At 37.4% G+C, this 22,756-nt stretch overlaps 2 protein-coding genes and 1 long non-coding RNA gene across 3 annotated transcripts; 2 read left to right on the forward strand and 1 right to left on the reverse strand.

Moving 5' to 3' along the window:
* The first annotated feature begins 1,043 nt into the window (after positions 1-1,043).
* On the forward strand, positions 1,044-6,302 carry LOC130727867 (uncharacterized). Its single transcript, XM_057579136.1, has 2 exons — positions 1,044-5,887; positions 6,136-6,302. The coding sequence occupies exons 1-2, from the start codon at positions 4,642-4,644 to the stop codon at positions 6,159-6,161; spliced, it is 1,272 nt and encodes a 423-aa protein (XP_057435119.1). The 5' UTR covers positions 1,044-4,641; the 3' UTR covers positions 6,162-6,302.
* Positions 3,418-11,934, reverse strand: LOC130712250 (F-box protein SKIP23-like). The gene is made up of 3 exons (XM_057562085.1): positions 11,920-11,934; positions 9,117-9,665; positions 3,418-3,885 (listed from the first exon to the last, which is right to left on the reverse strand). The coding sequence occupies exons 1-3, from the start codon at positions 11,932-11,934 to the stop codon at positions 3,418-3,420; spliced, it is 1,032 nt and encodes a 343-aa protein (XP_057418068.1).
* A 6,082-nt stretch (positions 11,935-18,016) lies between these two features.
* On the forward strand, positions 18,017-22,211 carry LOC130727868 (uncharacterized). Its single transcript, XR_009015456.1, has 3 exons — positions 18,017-20,078; positions 20,568-21,635; positions 21,930-22,211. It is a non-coding gene; the product is annotated as an uncharacterized LOC130727868 (long non-coding RNA).
* The last annotated feature ends 545 nt before the right edge of the window (positions 22,212-22,756 follow it).

Genomic DNA, 22,756 nt, shown 5'->3' on the forward strand with positions numbered 1-22,756 from the left:
ATTATTTTTTAATAATAGCAAATTTCCTAAAATTAGAATTAATTTTCTAATAAATTTCAGTAGTAATATTTTTTTATTGATTGTTTAAAATTGGTAAACTGACATTAATAAAAATATAAGATTATAACTAATGTTAAATAAAATTTAAAAATAAATTAAATAATTTTCTGAATAAGTATATACAATTTTAACTAATGTGAATGTAAAATTATGTCACACATTTTGAAAGAAAATACTTTGACATAAAAATTAATATATATAATTTTCATAATTTTTTAAATAATTTTAGGAGTAAATATATATAAAAGTTGTGTGAAATTTTGCGGGTTGTGTGATATTCGTTGTGGTTTTGGTTTGTTGAATGCTCTTTTTTTTTTTAGTCTCTTATTATAGCAGCTAAAACATTTGCAAATATTGATTTTAGTATATCAATTTTGTTTTGAATCGTTGTATTGGTACATGCCTAATAATAAGAGTAAAATCTACCGTGCACGGGTAAGAACATTCTACTTGAAATCATTTTCATGTTAAAGGTTCATTTTCGAATAATTTTTTTGCTGCACGGAAAATTTATTTTTAAATAATTTAAGTGCACTGTTAATAATTCTAAGAGAAATTTAGGAGCAATTATATATATCTATGTATTTTGGATTCACTTTGTAAGTCCAGAATCTAATAAATTGAAATATATGTATTTTAATCTTCAAGGCAAAATTCATTTATATGTCACATGTGCAGAATTGGTGATTTTGACTAATTTCTTTTTTTTTTCCAAAATTTTTATATTATTTAAATTGGTGTATGAGTATAAATATTATATGTGTCCGAATTTATGTTTTTTGAATATTTACATCTTTATTATGATTGTTCTTTCATTTTTTATATCTTAAATTGTTTATAATCAAAATAAAAAATTTATTGATGTGTCAAATATAATAATAAACTTCGCCGTGCAGCGCACGGGCAAAAACACTAGTATGTTAGAGAATTGTTATTCAAACCCCCTCACATCTATTCAAACCCCCCTCACATCTATTCAACCCCCTCTTTAAAGTGCAAAAAATACTGAAATGCCCTTAATGAAAAAAATATAACAACTTTCCACCACCCACCCTCACATTTTCTCTCCTCTTTCCTTTCCTCTTTCTTCTTTCTTCCTTCTTCGTTCTTCTTTCTTCTTTCTTCTTTCTTCTCTCACCAACGTCACCACCACCCACACTTATACCCAATTTCAAACTCATCATTATACTCAACCTCCATCTTCTCCTATCTCCTCTTTCTGCCTCTGTCGTCCCACACTCATCCCCAATTTCAAACTCATCATTATACTCAACCTCCATCTTCTCCTATCTCCTCTTTCTGCCTCTGTCGTCGTCTCCGCCCAATGTCAACACGTCGTCGTTTCTAGATTGTGTTTTTTTTTTTGCCGCTAAACGCACTTTAAAGTGCGCCACCTACACACTTTGAAGTGTGTTAACTACGCACTCTAAAATGCGTTAACTACTCACCTCGAAAGTGCGACCGTAACGCACCTTGAAAGTGCATAAGTAACGCACTTTGAAAGTACAAGCAAAATTTTTTTTAAGAGCCTTTTTAAATTTTACGAATATAATAAATGTGAGGGTAGTTTGAATAACAATTCCCAATATGTTATTAGTGTATCCTAGATGATTGGATAATTGTAAATACTTCTAGTTAGTTGACCAGGTTAGAAGTTTTTTTTTTTTGAAAGCATAAGATATAGTATTAAGCAAAGGCTTTGGGAACAAAGCTCAAAATAGTACTGTGCAAAAAAAAAGTGATTAGAATAACATTTAATCCATTAGATAGATATAACAGAATACTTTATCTGTTTCATAATGATTTAGTTACCAGCTCACACTATATATATCTTCGATCTAGGATGTCTGGGTAAAAAATTATTGGTTTTTATGGACAAATCTTTTTTGGGTTTTAGGGATGGGTTATGGGTTTGTGAAGATTTATATTTTGTGTTTAATGTCTTGATTGAGTTTAGTTATGGAAGAATTATGAAGGTTTTTGAAAATTGTGAAGAAAGATGAAGATTATCGAGGATTTGAGTGTTTAAAATGTATGAAGGCTTGAGTCTGGGTATTCTATGTTCTTGGTTTTTTCTAAGTTTTTGGCTGGGTTATTCTGGGATATGCGGGTTAGATGATGGAGATAATTAGAATGAAAATGTTGAAGATGAAGAGGATAGAAGAAAGATTACGTGGATGATTTAACTTAGTGATTATATTTTTTGGATATTATTTTTAATTATCAATTTTCTGTGTGGAAATAAAAAATAATTAAAAATGATGTATATAAGGCTACGTCAGTTCCGGCATGCCACTTAGCACCCTCGCCGGAGCTCCGCCTTCCGACAAGGACTAGAGTCAAACTTGGTGCAATCATAGGGATGAGAATAATATTTTTTTTCCAGAGAGGGACCATGGTTGTTTACTTGTTTTCACCACTTCAAAACTTGAGAAAAATGCTGATGCTGTTTCAACTTATGTGAGCAAAGAAATTGATTGGAAAATAATAGGGCATTGCGTGCCACAAGCATAGTTACTTATATTCAGTGTTATATTGCCACAACTCACAAAACAAATACCTGCGCTAAGGAGGAGGAGAAGCCCTGATGGTGCTATCACAGCAAAAGATCAGTTTCCCGAGTTTAGATTGATCATATCCTAGGCTAACTATGATTTTGTGCTTTCGATTTCTAAAAGGCCATTTCACATGGGGTGGCGGCAGCCTACAATGATCCATTCTTCATGATTTTCTAAGATCAATTTGAATCAATTTGCAATGGCTTTTGGCAGCCTTTCCATATGCAAATTGATCTTAGAAAAGTAAAAGGCCAATGTAGAAAAGAATCATTGACATATGATAAAGAATCCACCATTACTGGTAGATGGATTCAATGATTCAACTAACAAAATAGAATGATCTTGAGAATTTATGTAAAAGTCAAGATCCAGCATTAACACATTGATCTAGCCTTGCAATCAAGATCTCTCCAATCCAATCCAGCATTAACACATTGATCTAGCCTTGCAATCAAGATCTCTCCAAGACATCCTGCGGAAAGAATACGATCGAATGAAATGATGACTATGAGCATATTCAGTGTAGTGTGTGATTCAAGTCTTTCATGCCTCTTGTTATTTTTTCTTCAAAAAGAAAATTAAGTTCAGCTAGAGTCTAAACCATAACTTCAACCAAATAGACATGCATCAACTAGATCATTAGCCACTTTCACACAGTTACATTTTCAAGTTTGCAGTGTCAGGATCAGTAATGTAGTATAATAGATGAACATACAATAAAGCAAGCTGCAAAATAAAGCATTTGACTTGAACAAGAGAGTAAGAGAAGCAACTAAACTTACATGATGAGATTCTTAGATTAACATGGATTTGGAGTCAGCCAAATTGGAAGCGGCCAACCCAACCCAGAATATGAATTTCTTGAATAACAAGGCAAAGGCTCAATGCTCTGATCCTGTAATCTAAATATGCCCAAGTCATGTTTCCCACACGCATCGTCGCGATTAGACTCAGAATAATCATCAGTGAAATAGATGCAATCAGCTTCACAACATCCCCCAAAATCAGAAGCAGAAAACGAAAGCGAAGAATTCCCCCCAACAAACAACACCTTATCTCCCAAACTTTCAATCTTATCCCATTTCAACCCCTTCCAATCCATCTTCAAAACCTCGAACCGAACCGTCCTGTAAACCTGGTTTGATTCATCTCCCGCATCAGGAAGCTCCTGCTTCAGCTCCCTACTGGCCACCAACAAATCCTCCCCGGAAAACACAACGTAGTGAATGTCACCGGAGAATCTCCCCAGCGCCACCGTGTGAACAATCTCAATTCGAGGTTCAACAGAAGATTCAACATTGATAGAATAGGATATTATTTATTCTCTTTGTAATTACGCCTGTAATTAGGGTTTAATATTTATTGTTAGTAAACTAGGTAAGTTGTATATATAGGGTATTTCATTATCAATAATAGTCACGGAATTGATTTCCTTCATGGTATCATTGAGCAGGTTCAGATCCTCTCTTCACATCTGACCTAATTTTTTTTTATTTTCCTAATTCTCCTTCCAAACCCCCCCCCCCAGCCGCTGCCTCTCTCTCTCATCACAGCCGCTCCGCCGCCGCCGCGCTCCCCTTATTCCAGCGCCGCCGCCGCCGTCGGTCACCTTGCTCCAGTCGGTTCTTCTTTTCCCATCGAAGCACCCACCGCACGCCTCCAAAGGCCTTCTCCCCTTGTGCCCGCGTGCCTCTTCGAGCAACCCCTCCCGTGACCAAATCCAACGACCGGACACCCAGCCGCCAGCGCCGGCCTCCGCCGTCCCTTACGCCGTCCCCGTCGGCCCCTCCTCTCCGTCGCTGCCCTGTTTGGCTGCCGCCGACCCGTCCAAGCCAGGACCCCAAAACCCGACCCGCCCTCCCCTTCCCAAACGTGTTTCTTGTTTTTTGTTTGGTCGACCGGTTCACACAGCCCGGCTCGACCAGACCGGTTCATTAAAACCCGGTCCAACCACACCTGCAGCAACCTTTAAAAAAAAAAAAAAAAAAAAAAAACACATTACTTATTCTGTTTTGCAGGTTACATGGCTACGTCCGCTTCAACCCCTGGCTCTCCGAACGGTGCCCCCACAAATGACACCGCTACTACTGTGGTCACTCCACATGACCCGCCGGCGTCTGCCAAGTCGGACTTTCATCCGGCCCTTGCTGTCACCAATATCAAAAACAACATTCCCTTCAAACTCGAGATAGACAAGGACCATTATGCTATGTGGGCTGAATTGTTTGAAACTCATGCTCACGCCACTCAAGTGCTCCACCACATCATTCCTCAAGCTGGCATAGAGCCTCCTGCGCGCACCGATGCTTCCTATGCCCGGTGGGCCACTCTTGACTCTACTGTCAAACAATGGATTTATTCCACCATCTCCTTCGATCTTCTCGCCACTGTTATGGAGAAAGGTTCTACTGCTATGGATACTTGGAACCGTATAGCTTCTCTGTTTGAGGACAATCAGAACTCTTGTGCTGTCGCTCTCGACCAGGATTTCATCTCCACTCGCATGGAGGATTTTCCTAATGTTTCGGCCTATTGTCAACGTCTGAAACATATCTCTGATCAGTTGAGGAATGTTGGTGCCCCTGTTAGTGATCATCGTCTTGTTCTCCAGTTGGTCTCTGGTCTCACTGAGCCTTTCCGTGGTGTTGCCACCCTGATCCGTCAGAGTGAGCCTTTGCCTCCTTTCCTCAAGGTCCGCTCCATGTTGATTCTAGAGGAATCTGGTCTCGCCAGGATGTCAGGTCCGACCTCTCAGACTGCTTTGCACACCTCTGCTTCCCGTCCACCGGCCTCCGTTGACTCCTCTCAGCAGCGCCCCACCTACCGCAGCGATCAGGGCCACTCCAACCATCGTTATGGGTCAGGGCAAAATCGCAATTATCAGGGTGGTTCTGGTAAACCTAGGAAGAAAGGTGGCTCCCGTTATCCTGGATCACCTGGCTCCTCTGGTTCCTCTGCTGCATCTCCTCCACCCTGGCGCCCACCACCGCAGGCATCCTGGAATCCATGGGGTTGGGCTCCTCCCCCTGGTTGGGCTCCTTCCCCTTGGGGCATGCCTCCTTGTCCTTACCCCACATCTCAGTGGTCGCGTCCCATGGGTGTTCCGCAGCAACCCGGCGTTTTAGGTCTGCGTCCTCAGGCCTACACCGCTACTGCTTCTCCAGCACCCACTGATATCGCTGCTGCCATGCACACCATGTCCTTGACTCCTCCAGACACCACGTGGTACATGGACACTGGCGCCTCGTCCCATACTGCGGCATCTCAAGGTACTCTCACGTCTTATTCTAATTTAAGTCATTTAAATCAGAAACTGATAGTTGGTAGTGGTCAGGGCATTCCAATTCAGGGTTCAGGATACACTTCTATTCCTACCCCTCACAAACCTTTAGCACTCAATCATGTCTTGCACACTCCGCGAATTATTAAAAACTTAATTTCTGTGCGACAACTCACTACTGACAATAATGTTTCTGTTTCTTTTGATCCATTTGGATTCTCGGTGTCTGACTTCAAGACGGGGATGCCTCTCCTGAGATGTAACAGCCTCGGCGACCTCTACCCAGTCACTCGTTCCTCTCCCTTTGCTGGTCTTGCTTCTAGTGTCTGGCACAATCGACTTGGTCATCCAGCTTCCTCAGCTTTAAACCATCTTAGGAATAATAAACTTATTTTTTGTGAACCTTCGCGTTCTAGTTCTGTTTGTGACTCTTGTGTTTTAGGCAAACATGTCCGGTTGCCTTTTAGTTCATCTGCAACTATTACTTTGAGACCATTTGATATTTTGCATAGTGATTTATGGACGTCTCCTGTTTTAAGTACTGCTGGTCATCGTTATTACGTTTTGTTTTTGGATGATCACACTGATTTTTTATGACGTTTCCGATTAGCAAGAAATCTCAGGTTTATGAAACGTTTACTACTCTTGCTACCCTTATTAAAACACAATTTTCAGCAAATATTAAATGTCTTCAATGTGATAATGGACGTGAATATGACAATGAATCCTTTCATCGGTATTGTGATGCTAACGGCCTTATTTTTCGCTTCTCTTGCCCTCACACTTCTTCTCAAAACGGCAAAGCTGAACGGAAAATTCGCACCATTAACAACATGATCCGCACCCTCCTCGCTCATTCGTCAGTTCCTCCTTCATTTTGGCATCATGCCCTTCAAATGGCAACATATCTTCTGAACATTTTGCCACGCAAGACTCTTCAAAATGATTCTCCTACTCAGCTGTTGTATCATCGCGACCCTTCCTACTCCCACTTACGTGTCTTTGGTTGTCTATGTTTTCCTCTATTTCCTTCCGCTACAATAAACAAATTGCAACCACGATCGACTCCGTGTGTTTTTCTAGGGTATCCGATGAATCACAGAGGTTATAAATGTTATGATTTGTCACACAGAAAAATTTTAATATCGCGGCATGTCATTTTTGATGAAACCCGATTTCCCTTTGCTGACCTATCCTTGACTCCTGCCCCTTCTTATGAGTGTTTCACCGAGGACCTCCCTCCTTCCTTGATCCACCATTGGCAAACCGTATCCTCCCGCCCACCTGACCCTCCGGTCCAGCCGTCGAGTCCCACTGACTCTTCGCCTCCCTTATCGGCTCCCGTCTCCCCTACCGCTTCTCCCTCACCTTTGCCCTTGCCTCCGGTCCCTCCTGCACCACCCGTACGGACCATGACTACCCGTAGCATGCACGACATTTCCAAACCTAAAAAGTCTTTTAGTCTTTCGGTCTCTATTGATGACCCGTCCATCTCACCCTTGCCTCGTAACCCAAAACAAGCCTTATCCGATCCAAATTGGAAGTCCGCTATGCAGTCTGAATTTAATGCTCTTATTAGAAATAATACGTGGGAGTTGGTTCCCCGTCCTTGTGATGTTAATGTTATTCGTTGCATGTGGATTTTTCGCCATAAAAAGCAGTCTAATGGTTTGTTTGAGCGGTATAAGGCTCGTCTTGTAGGTGATGGCAGGTCTCAGATTGCAGGTGTGGATTGTGATGAGACATTCAGCCCCGTGGTGAAACCGGCTACCATCCGGACAGTTCTCAGCATTGCTCTCTCCAGATCTTGGCCCATACATCAGTTGGATGTCCAGAATGCTTTCCTGCATGGTGATCTCCATGAGACTGTCTACATGCATCAGCCTTTGGGTTTCCGCGACCCACACCACCCGGACTATGTCTGCCGTCTGAAGAAGTCCCTTTATGGTCTGAAACAGGCGCCTCGTGCTTGGTATCAGCGATTTGTTGATTATGTTTCCTCTATTGGATTCCGGCACAGCACTTCAGATCATTCTCTTTTCATCTTCCGGCAGGGTTCTGATATTGCCTACATACTTCTCTATGTTGATGACATCATCCTGGTTGCATCATCGCATGATCTCCGCAAATCCTTTATGGCACTTCTTGCATCCGAGTTTGCTATGAAGGATCTCGGTCCTCTGAGTTACTTTCTTGGCATCGCTGTCACTAGACATGCAGGTGGCCTTTTCCTCAGTCAGAGCACTTATGCTACTGAGATTATTGCTCGCGCCGGCATGGCCTCATGCAACCCTTCTGCTACACCGGTTGACACCAAGCAGAAGCTCAGTTCTTCCTCTGGGACTCCTTGTGAGGATGCCTCCCTATATCGGAGCCTTGCTGGTGCCCTACAGTACCTCACATTTACTCGTCCTGACATTTCCTATGCTGTTCAGCAGGTTTGCTTACATATGCATGCACCCCACACCGAGCACATGCTTGCCCTCAAGCGGGTTCTCCGCTATGTTCGTGGCACATTGACTTATGGGCTACATTTGTATCCCTCCCCGGTTGAAAAGCTTGTTTCTTACACTGATGCTGACTTGGGGGGCTGTCCTGACACCAGACGCTCCACTTCTGGTTATTGTGTTTTCCTCGGTGACAATCTCATATCTTGGTCCTCCAAGCGGCAACCCACTCTCTCTCGCTCTAGTGCTGAAGCTGAATATCGCGGTGTTGCTAATGTTGTCTCCAAGTCCTGCTGGATCCGCAATTTACTTCTGGAGCTTCATTTTCCTCTCTCTCAGGCAACATTGGTCCACTGTGACAATGTTAGTGCCATCTACCTCTCTGGGAATCCAGTGCACCATCAGCGTACCAAACATATTGAGATGGATATCCATTTTGTTCGGGAAAAGGTCGCGCGTGGCCAGGCTCGCGTCCTTCATGTTCCTTCCCGTCATCAGATTGCGGACATTTTTACCAAGGGCCTACCTCGGCTTCTTTTTGATGATTTTCGTTCCAGTCTCAGCGTCGGTGAACCTCCCGCTTCGACTGCGGGGGTGTGATAGAATAGGATATTATTTATTCTCTTTGTAATTACGCCTGTAATTAGGGTTTAATATTTATTGTTAGTAAACTAGGTAAGTTGTATATATAGGGTATTTCATTATCAATAATAGTCACGGAATTGATTTCCTTCAAACATCACACACTGCAATCGTTCCTCCATTGCTCACCGCATAGAACAACCCATTCTCGTGATGAACAACATCTTCCCAGAAGTAAAGATCACCACAAACAAAAACCCATGAATCAAACCCCTTTTTGCAGAACGCCAGATTGTGGTCACGAACCATGGCGAACGCGGCGAAGTCATCGCTCTGCAAGGGGCTAGAAGACAACACAACCTTCCTGAGGAACGAGCTGCGCATCTGCATCAAGCTCAAAGAATCGAAAGCGCCATGAGCGTTTCTGATAGAGTACTCTCTTCCGATGTTAGCGTAGTTGAAGAACTCGACGTTGGGGAAAGAGTGAAGCGGAGGGAGAGTGAGTGTCACGCGCGTGATGGGGTTGAGAAGACGAACGTATGGGGTTTCGTCGAGGGTGATGAGCCAGCCGTGAGAGGAACCGCAGATTCGGGAGCGTGGGAGGTTGAGGGGGAGGTGGTGGGTTTTGGCGGTGGAGAGGTCGAAGAAGGTGGAGGGAGAGAGGATGAGGCATGGGCACTGAGGGGAGTTCAGCCCAGTCTCCGGCCATTGTTCTTTCTCCCTCACTTTCCGATCATCCTACATCACAGACTATACATAAGCTATAGGGATTTAATTGTCATGCACTAATATCCAATTGAAGTATGACACGTGGCTATCCTAGTTAACATTCATTTTTTATTTTAATTAAGATGAAATTATATTTTCTAATTTTGGGTGATTCAATTGGATGTTTAGGATAGCTCAAGTGGTAAGAGCGGTAGACATATGTGTTGGATAGAGGGAGGTCTAGGGATCAATTCCTGGTGGTTGTAATTTATCTTTCCGATGTACCAAAAAATAAAGTTTTCAAAGGTGGACAAATTTGGTTAAAAAGTCAGCCGCTATGTTGCTCGATCTACAAACATGAGCGGAAACAAAAAGTCGTGAAAGCAAAACAAATCTTGAAATAAATGATCCTAAATAGGAAAAGTAACAGAGATATGACTTTTAAGTCTTGATTACTATTAAACTTTGCGTATAAAAAATCGCGTAATAAAAACCAAGCTCAAGGGACTCGTTGAGAGCCCACCGCAATGTCAAAGCTTTTGTCGACGCCACTGTCAACGATCTTGCGTGCTTAGAAGAAGGCCAACCCTTCCCTTGCGAATTATGAGACACGTACCCGAAACTAATCAATGGAAGAGTTGCAAGAGTTGCATCAATATTAACCTTGATTGTACTCGTCGATGGTGGCGGCTAATGTCGACGAGAGCTAAAGATTCACTGGCTGCGAAACTAAACCAGCAAACCTTGAGCTCATATATGACTATGTAACCACAACACTGGCCAAAGGACGAGCTCGCTGCATGGATTGCTCATTCGTCTCCGCGTAATGGACAAATCTTTAATCCTTGATTTTTTTTGTTCAAAATACACTAGTTTTTTTTGGGCCACATAATACCTCTTTAACTGGGCCAAATTTGTGTCCAAATTTTTCATGCCAATCTAGATGTATTGTCTAACCTCAATGTCAGCCCAATTTTGGAGTAATAGATACGTGTAAAGTAAGAGTTGATTTGTTGACAGAAAAAAAAAATTTGATTTAAAGACTTAATTTTTCATTAATATTTTTCTTTTAAAAAAATTTGCTTTAAAATAAGTCTTAAAATGTAAATTGAAATATCGGAAAATTAAGATTAAGTAAAAATGCTCCAGAGAATTAAGAATGACTTTATCTCATAGGCTAAATATAGTGTTAGAGTTCAACTATACAAGTGTGAATATAAAGAAGTCTCACATTTGATAAATAAGAGTTGATTAGTTTATAAATGTAATATAAAAACCCATTGTTAAGGTTTTATAGTGAAATTATATGGATGATATATAAGTCATTTATGTTATTAACCTCTTAGCATAATGTGGAAACAATACACATTGCCCAATAATAACTCAAAAATCGAATACAGTATCACAAGTTAGCATAATGACTCATGATAAAAAAAAGGAAAATAAAAATAAAAATGGGTTCAATAGAAGAAGAAAAAAACAAGCCTATGAAACCCACTAGACTCAAAACAGAAAAGGAGTATAAAAAGATTCCACTTCAAACAAACAACAACAACCACAAAAAATCTATCAAGTCAAGTTGGACTAAAACCCAAAACCCCAACAATGAATAAGTTGATTTACACTATCTGGTTACAAAACCCAACAATGATGTTTTCCACTCCGGAGGGTATCTTCCAATATTTGTTACTTATGGTATCATGTGCATGATTCTTTTGGGAGGCAGGAGACATAATATAAAATTTGATAATTTCCCCACATGTATTTATTTGTAAACACCACGAAGCAATGTACAAAGCATTAATAATTTTGTAAATTATTGTAACCTTGAATGCTGCAATTGTCTACACTAAAGCTGAACATTTTAATTTAGACAACACACATTATTTTGAGCATAACCTCAGCCAAACGAAGACTAACAACGTTTACTAAAAGGAAATACCAGTAGTATACTTTTCAATCGTGAAGCTGCTATAGTTGGTGATTAATGGCTCATAATCATGAAGAATAGTGGATTCATTTTTGTATCGAGTTCTTTTAATCAGGTGAAGTGCTTCCAACTGTAGGTAGATTGATATTGCTATTCTAGGTTGGCCTCTTAAATTACTTTAAGATTCAGGCACTAGTCAATCAAATCTTCATATTTAATAGCCTAAAGAGTAGTACTTTAGATGAACTCCACTATTGATATTTCGTGTTCAAAAAGCAAAAATTTGATGTAGGAACGATGAAAAGTTAAGGATCCTTTTTACCCTTTTCGTTTGTGTCCTCCTAAAATTGATACCTTTGATATCCCCATTATTATACTAGCTGGAGAAATGGAAAATTAGTCCCCACCGTTGCACCACCACTTCAAATAAAGGAAACAAATTAAAGAAGAATAAAAGTTGACGCTTACGCTGCATAGAGGGCAGGGAGCAAACCTCATGTGCCTTTTGGAAAGGTTAAACTCAAAGTGGCCACCCCTTGTTTCTGTTCTCCACAACTTAACTTTTTCGAATTTTAATAACTTTCCTTCTGAAGAATATGTAATTTAGCAATCGCCCGCAAATGTGCATTATAAAGAGAGAATGAAAATAAAAGTAAAAGAGAGATAATTTGATCAAGAAAATACAACCACATGACCATATTGAAGGAGAGATTATATATGTTTCTTCCACAAGAATAATGTATTCTTCACTCTAGTCAAAATAGGTTCTGACATGACCACCCTTATTGGGTTGAGTTCACACCTATAGGAATATCCAAAAGACAAAAAAATATCGCCATATATAATCGAGCAATGGAGTATTACTAGTTTACTACAAATCTGCTAAGTATAGTAAAACACAATTCACCCTCACACCCACCCAGGGGCGGATCCAAGTTGTGGACTATGAGGGCAAGTGCCCTCCTTTAAATATAGAAAAATACATTAGAAAAAAAATTGAGTAATAAAAGTATGTGGTTTTTTATGATTCATTTGATAAAATTGCTCTCACTTATATTCCACATTGCTAAATGTCCTCACTTGTGTTCCACATTGCTAAATGCCCTCATTTGAGTAGTAAAAGTATGTTGTTTTTTATAACCCATTTGGTAAAAAATGTCTTCACTTGTGTCTCCTTTGATAAAAAATGTCTTCACTTCTAATAAAATGTGTTAATTTTTTTATTACAATTTATATATATATATTACCCTCACTATATAAAATCTCTGGATCCGTTACTGCTCACACCCTAACTTGCTCCAATCAAAGTTAATTTTGGGGCTGGACTTAATTACAAGCATGTTCTGCATAATAGGCTCGTCCAAAAATAATGTATAGTTTACAAACCGTAAGTGAGATATAGCACCACCTACCTTCACATTGAGTAAATATTTCTTTTTACCACCTACTGCATCATCTCACTCAAACCTTCTACTACAAGACAAAAAAATGAGTCGTCAGCTTTTGCATCATCCTTACACATTTTGAAATACATTGATGATACTTAGACATACAAACAGTGCAAACATCCAACATACATTTTATTTTTCTCTATTTCTTTCTTCTATCACATATTTATTTGTAATTACTTCTTATTCTTTTGTTCATTTTTCACTCTATCTGTTTATTGTCAAACTATATTATATTATATTGGACTCTCATTCACTAAAATTGAAATTTAGCCCTTACATATATATAATACCAATACTGTTTTAATAATTTTGTCATGTAAAGGTACAAAATGACTGTATGCTCTCTGGTTTTCACTTTACACAGCTTTTTCCTTTGTGTACACTTTCTCTATCTGTCGGATGGTGGATATCGAGTTAGGGCTCACCAACAAGTGACATATTTAGCACGGTCCTTCCTTCCACTGTGCTCAAAGTTTAGTCATGTACGTAGAGCAGTAGTTTTATAGTTTAGTTTAATTTCAGTGCAGCAGTACCAGCAATATTAATTAATCTCTTTGGTTATCTTTCTGCACATGTTTTTGTTTATTAAAATTCATGGTCTTATTAAGTAAGAAAGGAAATCTATCAAATTGAGAAATATGACCCATATGATATTTAAGAAAGTGTTCATAAAAATGTTGCTTGCGTTTCTCTTATTTTGAAAAGCATATGATCCCACGGTCGTAGATGGATGGCATGCATTAAGTGCTCATGCTTGTTTTACACGGAAGATATTCGCATATGCACAAGTGTAGGGTTCTTGTTTTTTTTCAACATCGGGGTGTAATCGTGTAGAGTTCAAAATAACATTACTTTTGATGTATTCTCACTCATCCTTCGCATTTTTTCTTTCACTGTTATTTTTCAATTTTTTTCTTGTTTTTCTATTACATCACCAATCATAACTTTACATATTGTTGAGAATTTAAGTGTGGGTCGCAGTCCCACACATTAATTAATAATGGGTGATGCAAAGATTTAATAAGAGATGACTCATAAACTCAATACCTCAAAATTTTGGGTAAAGTTGTGGTGTCAAATCTAATGGTGGTCTTCGGTGTTGGTCGATTGATGCATGGCCGGTCTCATGGCTTGGGCTCCTCCTATCTCCCTAACAAGTGGTATAAGAGTCGATGGTTGGTGTAATCATGGTGACGGTCAGGCCTGACGGTGTGGTCAAGCGGCGTGTCATGTTGAAGCGATGAAGTGAACGACGGTACAAATGTAGATAGCTTCCGTAGAGGAAGAGCATTGTAAATATGGTGGTGACTCACACTTGAGGGAGAAAATGTTGAGAATTCTAGTGTGAGTTGAAGTCTCACATTGATTAACAGTGGGTGATGTGAAAACTATATAAAAGATATGACTCATATAATTAATGTGTTTAAGATTTTGAGTAAAGTTGTGGTGTTCAAATCTCTTAGTAGTCTAAGATATTAGTTCATGCATTGGCTTATGTTTTGGGCTCCTCTATCTTCTCAAAACATATGTACATCATATATGAGAGACTCTTTAGTTGAACTATAAGAATTAAGAACACATTATATAAAGTTTCTTTATATTTTTCATTGTTCCAATGATTCAATCATAGCTCTGACAGAGTAATTGAGCAGGCCAACTGGTCTGTACACCTCACAGGCTAATAAAACAGAGAGGAGAGACCTTAGACCAAGAAAAAGTTGTGCAATATTGCAGTCTTCATGTATAATGTTTGTGGGCATCAGTGGATGTAGATTTCGTTTGTCTTTGTTGTTTGAGCTTCGAAATCGTGAAAGAAGAAATTAATTGTGTGTGGGCAATGGTTGGAGGGTTAGATTTGAGGCAATAAATGAGATGAGTTGGGTCTCATAAATGCAAAGACATCATGGTAATTATTTGTGTGGGAGTTTGTTCTATCTTGTGAAATCGAATGAATTGAATATGGTGAGGGTTTCTAAAGGCGTGGCTTTATGCTTGTGGGCGTGATGAGTGCGACGTATCGGGTGACAAAAGGGAAGATTTAAATCATATCTTTCCTTGTGTCACTGCTGAGAGTGAGAATTTTTTCTATGGCAAAAGGAAGAAACCTCTGAGTCTGAAAGAGAGAAAAAAGCATGTCAAGTTAATGTAATTATTGAACAGATTGACCATTTTCTTTTTCATTTATTTTATAATCAAAGCAAATGTGACACTTGCTATGTGTCTAATCGAGCATAAGTCAAAAGCATTTTCTTTTCCTGGAAATTTTTGTTAAGTTCTTCGGTTGATATTGAACAGAGGATACCTTGGATTCTTAACTAAGTGGAAGGTAGGTCCCATAAATGAAATCAGAAGGTGGACTTGGGGGCCTCCGTATTCTATGAACTCTTCCCTTCTCTTCCCCTTCTTTTGTTTTTTTTGTTTTTTTTTTTACACATGAACATTTGCCCCACAGGCCACAAGTTAGTCAAGAGCCATTCCCTCATGTAATTTGATGGAAAGATTTGTAAAATGATATATATATATATATATATACATGGTGTTATATATACTAATATAATTTAACAAAATGAGTACAGGTTTTTTTTAACTAAATGTTCTCCATCATACAATGAATATATATAAAGTTTCTACATTCAATTGTATGATACTTTTTACAATTCCTTGTAATTTCATATTATTTGCATCACTTTATGCAAAACTAAACTCACTTTTTACTCTAAGTCAGTTTCTCTAATATACTATATATATACATAACCCACCCCACATTTTGAATAGCGAACATAAGATGTGTTTGACATTGACAACGAGTATCTCTCCAACGCTGAGAAACTTCACTCTAGCTTCTCTCAATATTGCAAAAGAATAATTACGGTAAAACTATGATGAGAGAAACTCACTAATGAAGATTTTTTTTTAAATGCACTAATGAAGATGCTCTTAGAGTTTTATTTTTCCAATTTTTTGATTATAATATAACGTTCATAATTTTAACATTCTTAAAATAATTGTATTTTGTAATAAAAAAGTAATGATGTTAAATAATGTTCACTACAACAATTTTTACTTTTAATAATAATAGTTTATGTAATGGGCAAAACACGTAGCGAAAAAATGCATTAGGAATCAACTCGTGTCTGTTGTCATAAAGGGTTCATTTTAGGCAATACAAATTTTTACTATACTAAACAAGTGTTCCGTATTTTCCAATAGGAATCCGTTTTTACATAATAATTGTTGTTTATTCCACACAATAAATTACATTTTCTCATAGTGTGGTCATAGAGTACGAGAACTTGTTACTAAAGGGAACAAGTAAGTTGGAACATGGGACCGCCGATGACTGTTACATAAAACTTATACATCTTACATCTTATTCCCATAATTTTTTTCTTTTAATCTCTGTTTTGTTTCTTTCACATCATTCATCATATTATTAATTTCTCTCTTTTCTACTTAAATTTCACTGTAGGGGGGGGTGTTGAATAAGTGTCAATGAAACATTATCGATTTATAAATGAGAAAATTATGTGATCACCCCAATCCATCAACACTCATTAAAGAGATATAAGTAGAAGAAAAAATGGATAATATAAGAAGAAAGAAATAGAAAGAAAAACTATGTGAAACTTTAAATAGATGAGAAAAATTCACATGATTTGACTTATTTAACAAGTAAGAGATAACCACATACTTAAAGATGATAAAACACGAAAAAATTATCACATGAGAATGAGAAGTATAAATACATACTACTAAATATCTTCTGAAGTACTACATTACATGTGTTCCTTATTAACTGTCCACTTTGAATATAATAATTTGTTCTTATATATGCCAACTTAGTATTTTAAGTTTAAATGACGATTTTTCAAATAATATCTTTATAGTATCTTCAATGTTAGTTCTTAGAGCATCTCCAATGACAGTTCTTAATTTTTAGCTTTTAGCACTATTCACATGATCTCGTACTTCCACTTATTCTCTAAACAACTCTTAAGCAATTTTTGCATACTTTTATCTCTTTAAAATAAAAAGTATAATAATGTGGTGTGGTGGGACCAAATGAATAGTGGTAATAACTCAAGTTAAAAACTTGTGGTTGGAGCAAAATATGCAAAAGTTGTTTTAGCATGTGGCAGTACGAGCCCACTTGAATAATGCTTAAAAACTCACTTTTAAGAACTAGCATTATAGATGCTTTTATGGGAACAATAAATGAGGAAAAATAAAATACATTTTAAATTATAAAATAGGAAAACAAATAATACTTTTAAAAATATTAACAATATTAATTGTACTCGTTAATATGTGTGTTTTTCTTTTTCTCTAGACAATTACTCCCTCTGTTCCAAAATGGTTGTTGTGTTAAGGTAATGCACACAATTTAAGAGCTCATTAACTGATATAATATTTGACTAAAACACCCTTATTTAAAGTTGAGTTTTATTAAAGACAGAAAATAATGGTTATTGGTTAAGTGATTGGTGAGAATTGTGATTGATGAGAATTGAAGGTGGTAGGTGAGAAGTACAATATTAAATGAGGGTACATATGGAAGAAAATGTAACAAATAATATTGGATTTTTAAAACAACAACCATTTTGGAATATACTTCCTCCGGTTATTTTTATAAGAAAAATATAGAGAAAATCACAAAAATCAAGGAAACTAATATTTTTTATAAAATAAATTATTATGCTTAATTCGAATGATGTATTTTTCTTTTCACAAGAACAACCATATTAATTATCATAAATGTTGACAATATCTATTGGATGCTTGTAATTTCCTTCTAAATTTTGTATGAGAAATATATCTTTTGCATTAGAATGAATTATTTAACTTAATTTTATAAAAGTGTTTCTTATAAAAAAAATATAAAAAATTCCAAAACAACACCCATTTAAAAACGGATGAAGTAAATAGGAAGAGAAGTTGTGATACCATTATGGTACTCAATACTGGTCCGAGTCAGTACCACCAAAGTAGATAGACAAGTGCGTTTTGTGGACATCAAAATCGAGGGTGACAAAGGATAGGGAAGATTAATTGATGGAGTGGGTTTCACCAGGAACGAGGGAGGGAAGAGGGAAGAGCAAGTTACACCTATGATGATCCTTTGATCTTTCTAAATATGCTTTTCTTCTCTTCTCACTCTGAGTATGATCCATCCAATCCAATCTCATTGCTTATCAATCTCTCTCGCTCTACCTGCAATACTCCACTCTGTCCCTTTTCTCTCTCTCTCTAGGATTAATATTAATTAATCAGACAATTAATCACACCCACCTTCACCCTTTTGATCTCTCTCTTATTTATTGTGAAGCTCCGTCACATCATAAATACGCCAGCACATGCCTCTCCAAATTCTCATAATTCTCTCTTGCTCCCTTCTTCCTCTCTGGGGATGGTGGCTGAGAGAGTGTTTCTTTAATATCATGGCTATTTTGATGAATGAAGAAGTTGGATGATCATGTGGGTTTAACAAAGGGTTGCTTACAGAGTTTATTGGCATTCTGTCCACCTCCAACTTCATCTGCTTCCTCTCTCACCAATTAATATATGCGGAGGAGGTGGGCATATTGCCAACAGAGCTGTGTTAGCTTCTCTTTGTAAAACCTTCATGATGATTGATGTGTATATACAAAAATATATGTTTCAATTAGATTAGATACATACACTCTTTTGTGATCAAACATTGAGGTAAAATAAATATAGCCACTATTCTCCTTCCTTTTCCCCCACTTCTTTCTGTGTCTGTGTCTATTCACGCACTCCATGTGTTTGATTTGTAGCTAGATGCTGCTGTATGGTGTTTTGCTTTCTACCTATTTTGAGGAGTTGAACACCGGTCCATTTTCATTTTTTTCATACATGTTATTAATACTAAAATGATGCTGTTTGGTTTTTTCTCGTATTTTTGTGTAGGCGAAGAAATTGACGGGATCAGAGATAAAGGGCCTAAACCTTAAGCCCTTGCAGCCTGAAGCGGATGTTGGAAATACAGATATACTAAGATCTAGCTACTTTTATTTGCATTCTTGGAAAGTGGAAACCCTATGATTCACTTTGCCTTTGGTGGTTTTACTATTGTTTCTCTTCCTGTGTTTCTTTAATTAACTAGTCCATCAGTACTGTAACAGAGATGAGGGGTGTGTTTTTTCTGTTCATTTTATAATTTTCTTTTAACGTTGTTTATCAGTCTAGTTCTAAGATGCGTGGGGTCTAGGGTTTCAACAGGGGATGGTCTTGTTTACATAAATTACATATGAATTATGATCGATCTTTTATGTTGAGGGGCAGGGGTTAAAAAGTTTCTATTGACATTTTGTAACTAAATCCTCATTAGTTTGGAGGAACTTCAGGTTTTGAAGAGATGGTTGCCATTTTTAGCAAATGGGTGGAAGGAAAGTTATTTTTCCTCTTGTTTTTTAATTAGAATTTGGTAGGTCTGACTCTAAACAAAATGTAGTTCAAGAGTTGAAGATTGTTCAACCGTATATAAATTTAAGGTTATCTTGATTGTCTCATTGGTCAATGTGAAACTGAAATTTAGTTTTATTCTTACCAATTTCATGTGTTATATATTCTCAGCCATGGCCATATATGGTTTTATGCATGGCCATCACTACAATATTGCTGTGCTCACTTCAAATTTGAAACAACATTCATACATTCACATCCACTTTCATGCTACTATTTCTGCACGCTATTTTCTTTTTTTTTTAATGTATCACATATTATATATTTTTCAATCTTTTGAGGGTGTGGATCCACTTATTTTTCCAATTTGAACCAAAAAAATTGGGCTTTCGGTTTGGGTAATTTTCACTATATCCAGCAGGTAGCAAAGACTATATATGGTTGGTATGTTTAGCACTTCTGCACTTGTTAGCATTAACTTAGTTTGGCTGAGCTCCCTATTGCTGGTTACGTTTCACACGCGAAGTCTTCTGAACTCTGAAGGCAAAGCTAGCAAGGCTCATGATTGTGAAGACTGACGACATTAACGATTCAAGTATGCACGCTCTTTCATGGCGCGTAGGGTAAAATGACTCAATGGTAAAGGGTTATAATTAACAATATTTTCTTTGTGAACAATATTTTCTTTGTTTAAGTTGTAAATTCACTTCTGGAACAATAAGAGTAATATGTATATTGTTGGAATCAGCATTAGGAATCAATTTCGGATTCATAATTAGTACCCCTTTATATTTCTGAATGTAAACACCTATTTTTATTTCTCTCCCTAAACTCAACACCCTTTATGAATCTTGTAGATCTTGTGTTTAAATATTATTTGACAATAATAAAATTTATAATTTATAGCCCCTTGATTCCAGAATAACCAATAATTAAAATAATACTAAATGTTTTGAAATCCAATTTCTTTTACTCGTAGTCTTGCTTCTTCAATTGGACATCTACAAATACATGCATGGAAATGCATAGAAGTTTGCATAATTCATAATTCATATTCATAGAAGTTTGTACATAAATGAACGGTTATAACTATATATAGCTTGAAACCTGTCAAAATTGTCTTTGTAGTTCTTGGAAGCATTGCAGAAAGACTTTCGTGATCGTGGTTGTTACTGGACAACCTTGTGTTACTGTTAATGAATGAGTCGATGGTCGCCCTCTTGAAAGAGGAGGGGGGAGGGGGGAGGGAATGTTGTATTTCAGATTGCACAGCCTTGGAGGGTGAAACAAAAAGCATAAGAGGGGATTGTGGGTGGTAGTGGTTTGGGTGTATGAATGGACAACTATCTCTTTGCTTAGAAAGTTAAACTTGTAATCTAACTCGTTGTTGTCCTCTCTAAAGTAAATATTTGGGTGCCTCTCTTTTTTATCCGCAAATAATTAATGTAGCACTACCTCGAGTTAATAATTAATCCGCAAATAATTAATGTAGCTACTATCTCGTTGTATTGTACACCCACACTTTCTAAAATAAATATTTGATCTACATCTCCCAATACTTTAAAACAAGAGCATAAGAGGAAAAAAAATACAAATATAAACTTAAAGTGTTTTCACAGGTGCTACTTGATGTTTTTTGGTGTGTTGAAACAAGGAGCTTGAGATTCCTATATATAGTCTTGGACTCTCTCACCCATCACTAATCTAAGCGATGTGAGACTTCTTCAAGATGCATAACTTGATATTTTTTCTCCTTCATTAGCAATGTGGGACTTACATTGCAATCAACCCCAACATGTTTTCCGACAATGACTTGTTGGTGGTCACTCGGGCATTGAACAAAGATGCGGGAGGTGAAGAGAACCAGGTTTGCAGGACGGTTCGGTTCGAGGTTTTTAAGATGGATTGGAAGGAGTCGAAATGGGACAAGATTGAAACTCTTGGCGACAAGGTGTTGTTTGTTGGGGGGAATAATTCACATTCGTTTTCTGCTTCTGATTTTGGAGGATGTTTTGAAGCTGATTGCATCTATTTCACTGGTCATTATCCTGAGTCTAATCATGATGATTCATGTGGGAAACATGATTTGGGCATATTTAGATTAAAGGATAAGAGCATTGAGCCTTTGCCTTGTTTCCCCCAAAATTCACCAATCTGGATAACACCAAATCCGTTTTAACTTCAGAATCTCATTGTGTAAGTTTTAGTTGCTTCTCTTACACTCTTGTTTAAGCCAATTGCTTTGTTTTGCAGCTACATTGTTCATCTGTCTTATTGTATATTGCTCATCTGTTATGTATGATCTAGTCATCTAGTTGATGACTTATTAATAATGCATGACTTTTTGGTTGAAGCATTAGACTTTATAGCTGATCTTATTTTTCTTTGTGAAGAAAAAAAAGAACAAGAGACACTTGAAATTGAATCAGCACCTTTTATACTGGATGCCCATGTCATATTCATATTTCATTTGTTTGTATTCTTCTGCAGGATGTGCTGGAGGGGTCTAGATTGCAAGGCAAGATCAATGTGCTGGATTGGGTTGAAAGAGAGATTATGTTCTGATGTATTAATGCAGGAGTTTTTTGAATGATTTGGAGAATGTTTATAGTTTATTTAAACATATATTTTAGTATTTTAGACTTTTAGTAAAGTGATTTGCGGAATGATTAGTTTTGGACATATGTTTAGTATTTTATACTTTCAAGTCTGATTAATAGCATGTCTTGCGACTTTTCACTATGATTTTAGTCTCACCATGTTGGTGTGCTTCTCATTTAGAATCAAACTCTAGATCTTTGCGCACACAAAGCGAAAATCATACCTCTTAACTAAATGTCCTTTGATTTCATCTCCCTTTGGTATTTGTCTCTTGTTAATCTAATTTCAAGGGAAAGTTATTTTAATCTTATTCTAATGAGAATTTAGTAGACATGGATAATCAGTCATATGCTTCTTCAGTTACATTAGGCATTGACTTTCATTTTCGGCCCATGCCTAATTGCTTAGCAGACTTTAGATTAGACTACAATCAGTGTTTTGAGACTCGGGTCGGTGGTCGACTCGGTCAGAGTGCTAAGTCAATGAGACACTGGTCGGACCAGTGGGTAAATTCTAAAAGACGTGTGTTATAATCAAATAGCATCATGGTCCAGTGGTACATATTTTCCATTATTTCCTACAGGTCCCTGTGCTCGAGTCCTCCTTGCACCATATTTTAAGAATTATGTCACGTTTTTTGTCTACTTTTATCGTGTTGTCAGCAACTGTTAACAAACTTTTAAAAAATAATGAAAGACTCGCTGATAAAAAACCCA

The sequence above is a fragment of the Lotus japonicus genome, chromosome 1 (genome assembly GCF_012489685.1).
Source record: "Lotus japonicus ecotype B-129 chromosome 1, LjGifu_v1.2".
In the NCBI taxonomy this organism is placed as follows: Eukaryota; Viridiplantae; Streptophyta; class Magnoliopsida; order Fabales; family Fabaceae; genus Lotus; species Lotus japonicus.

Bases quoted from the DNA above. Each gene is read 5' to 3' on its own strand.
- LOC130712250 (XM_057562085.1), bottom strand. The intron at 3,886-9,116 runs GTGAGCAATGGA...CCTCGAATTGAG, and splicing joins AGAATGGGTTGTTCTATGCG to ATTGTTCACACGGTGGCGCT.
- LOC130727867 (XM_057579136.1), top strand. From the start codon at position 4,642: ATGGCTACGTCCGCTTCAACCCCTGGCTCTCCGAACGGTGCCCCCACA. The intron at 5,888-6,135 runs GTACTCTCACGT...TCTGACTTCAAG, and splicing joins CCATACTGCGGCATCTCAAG to ACGGGGATGCCTCTCCTGAG.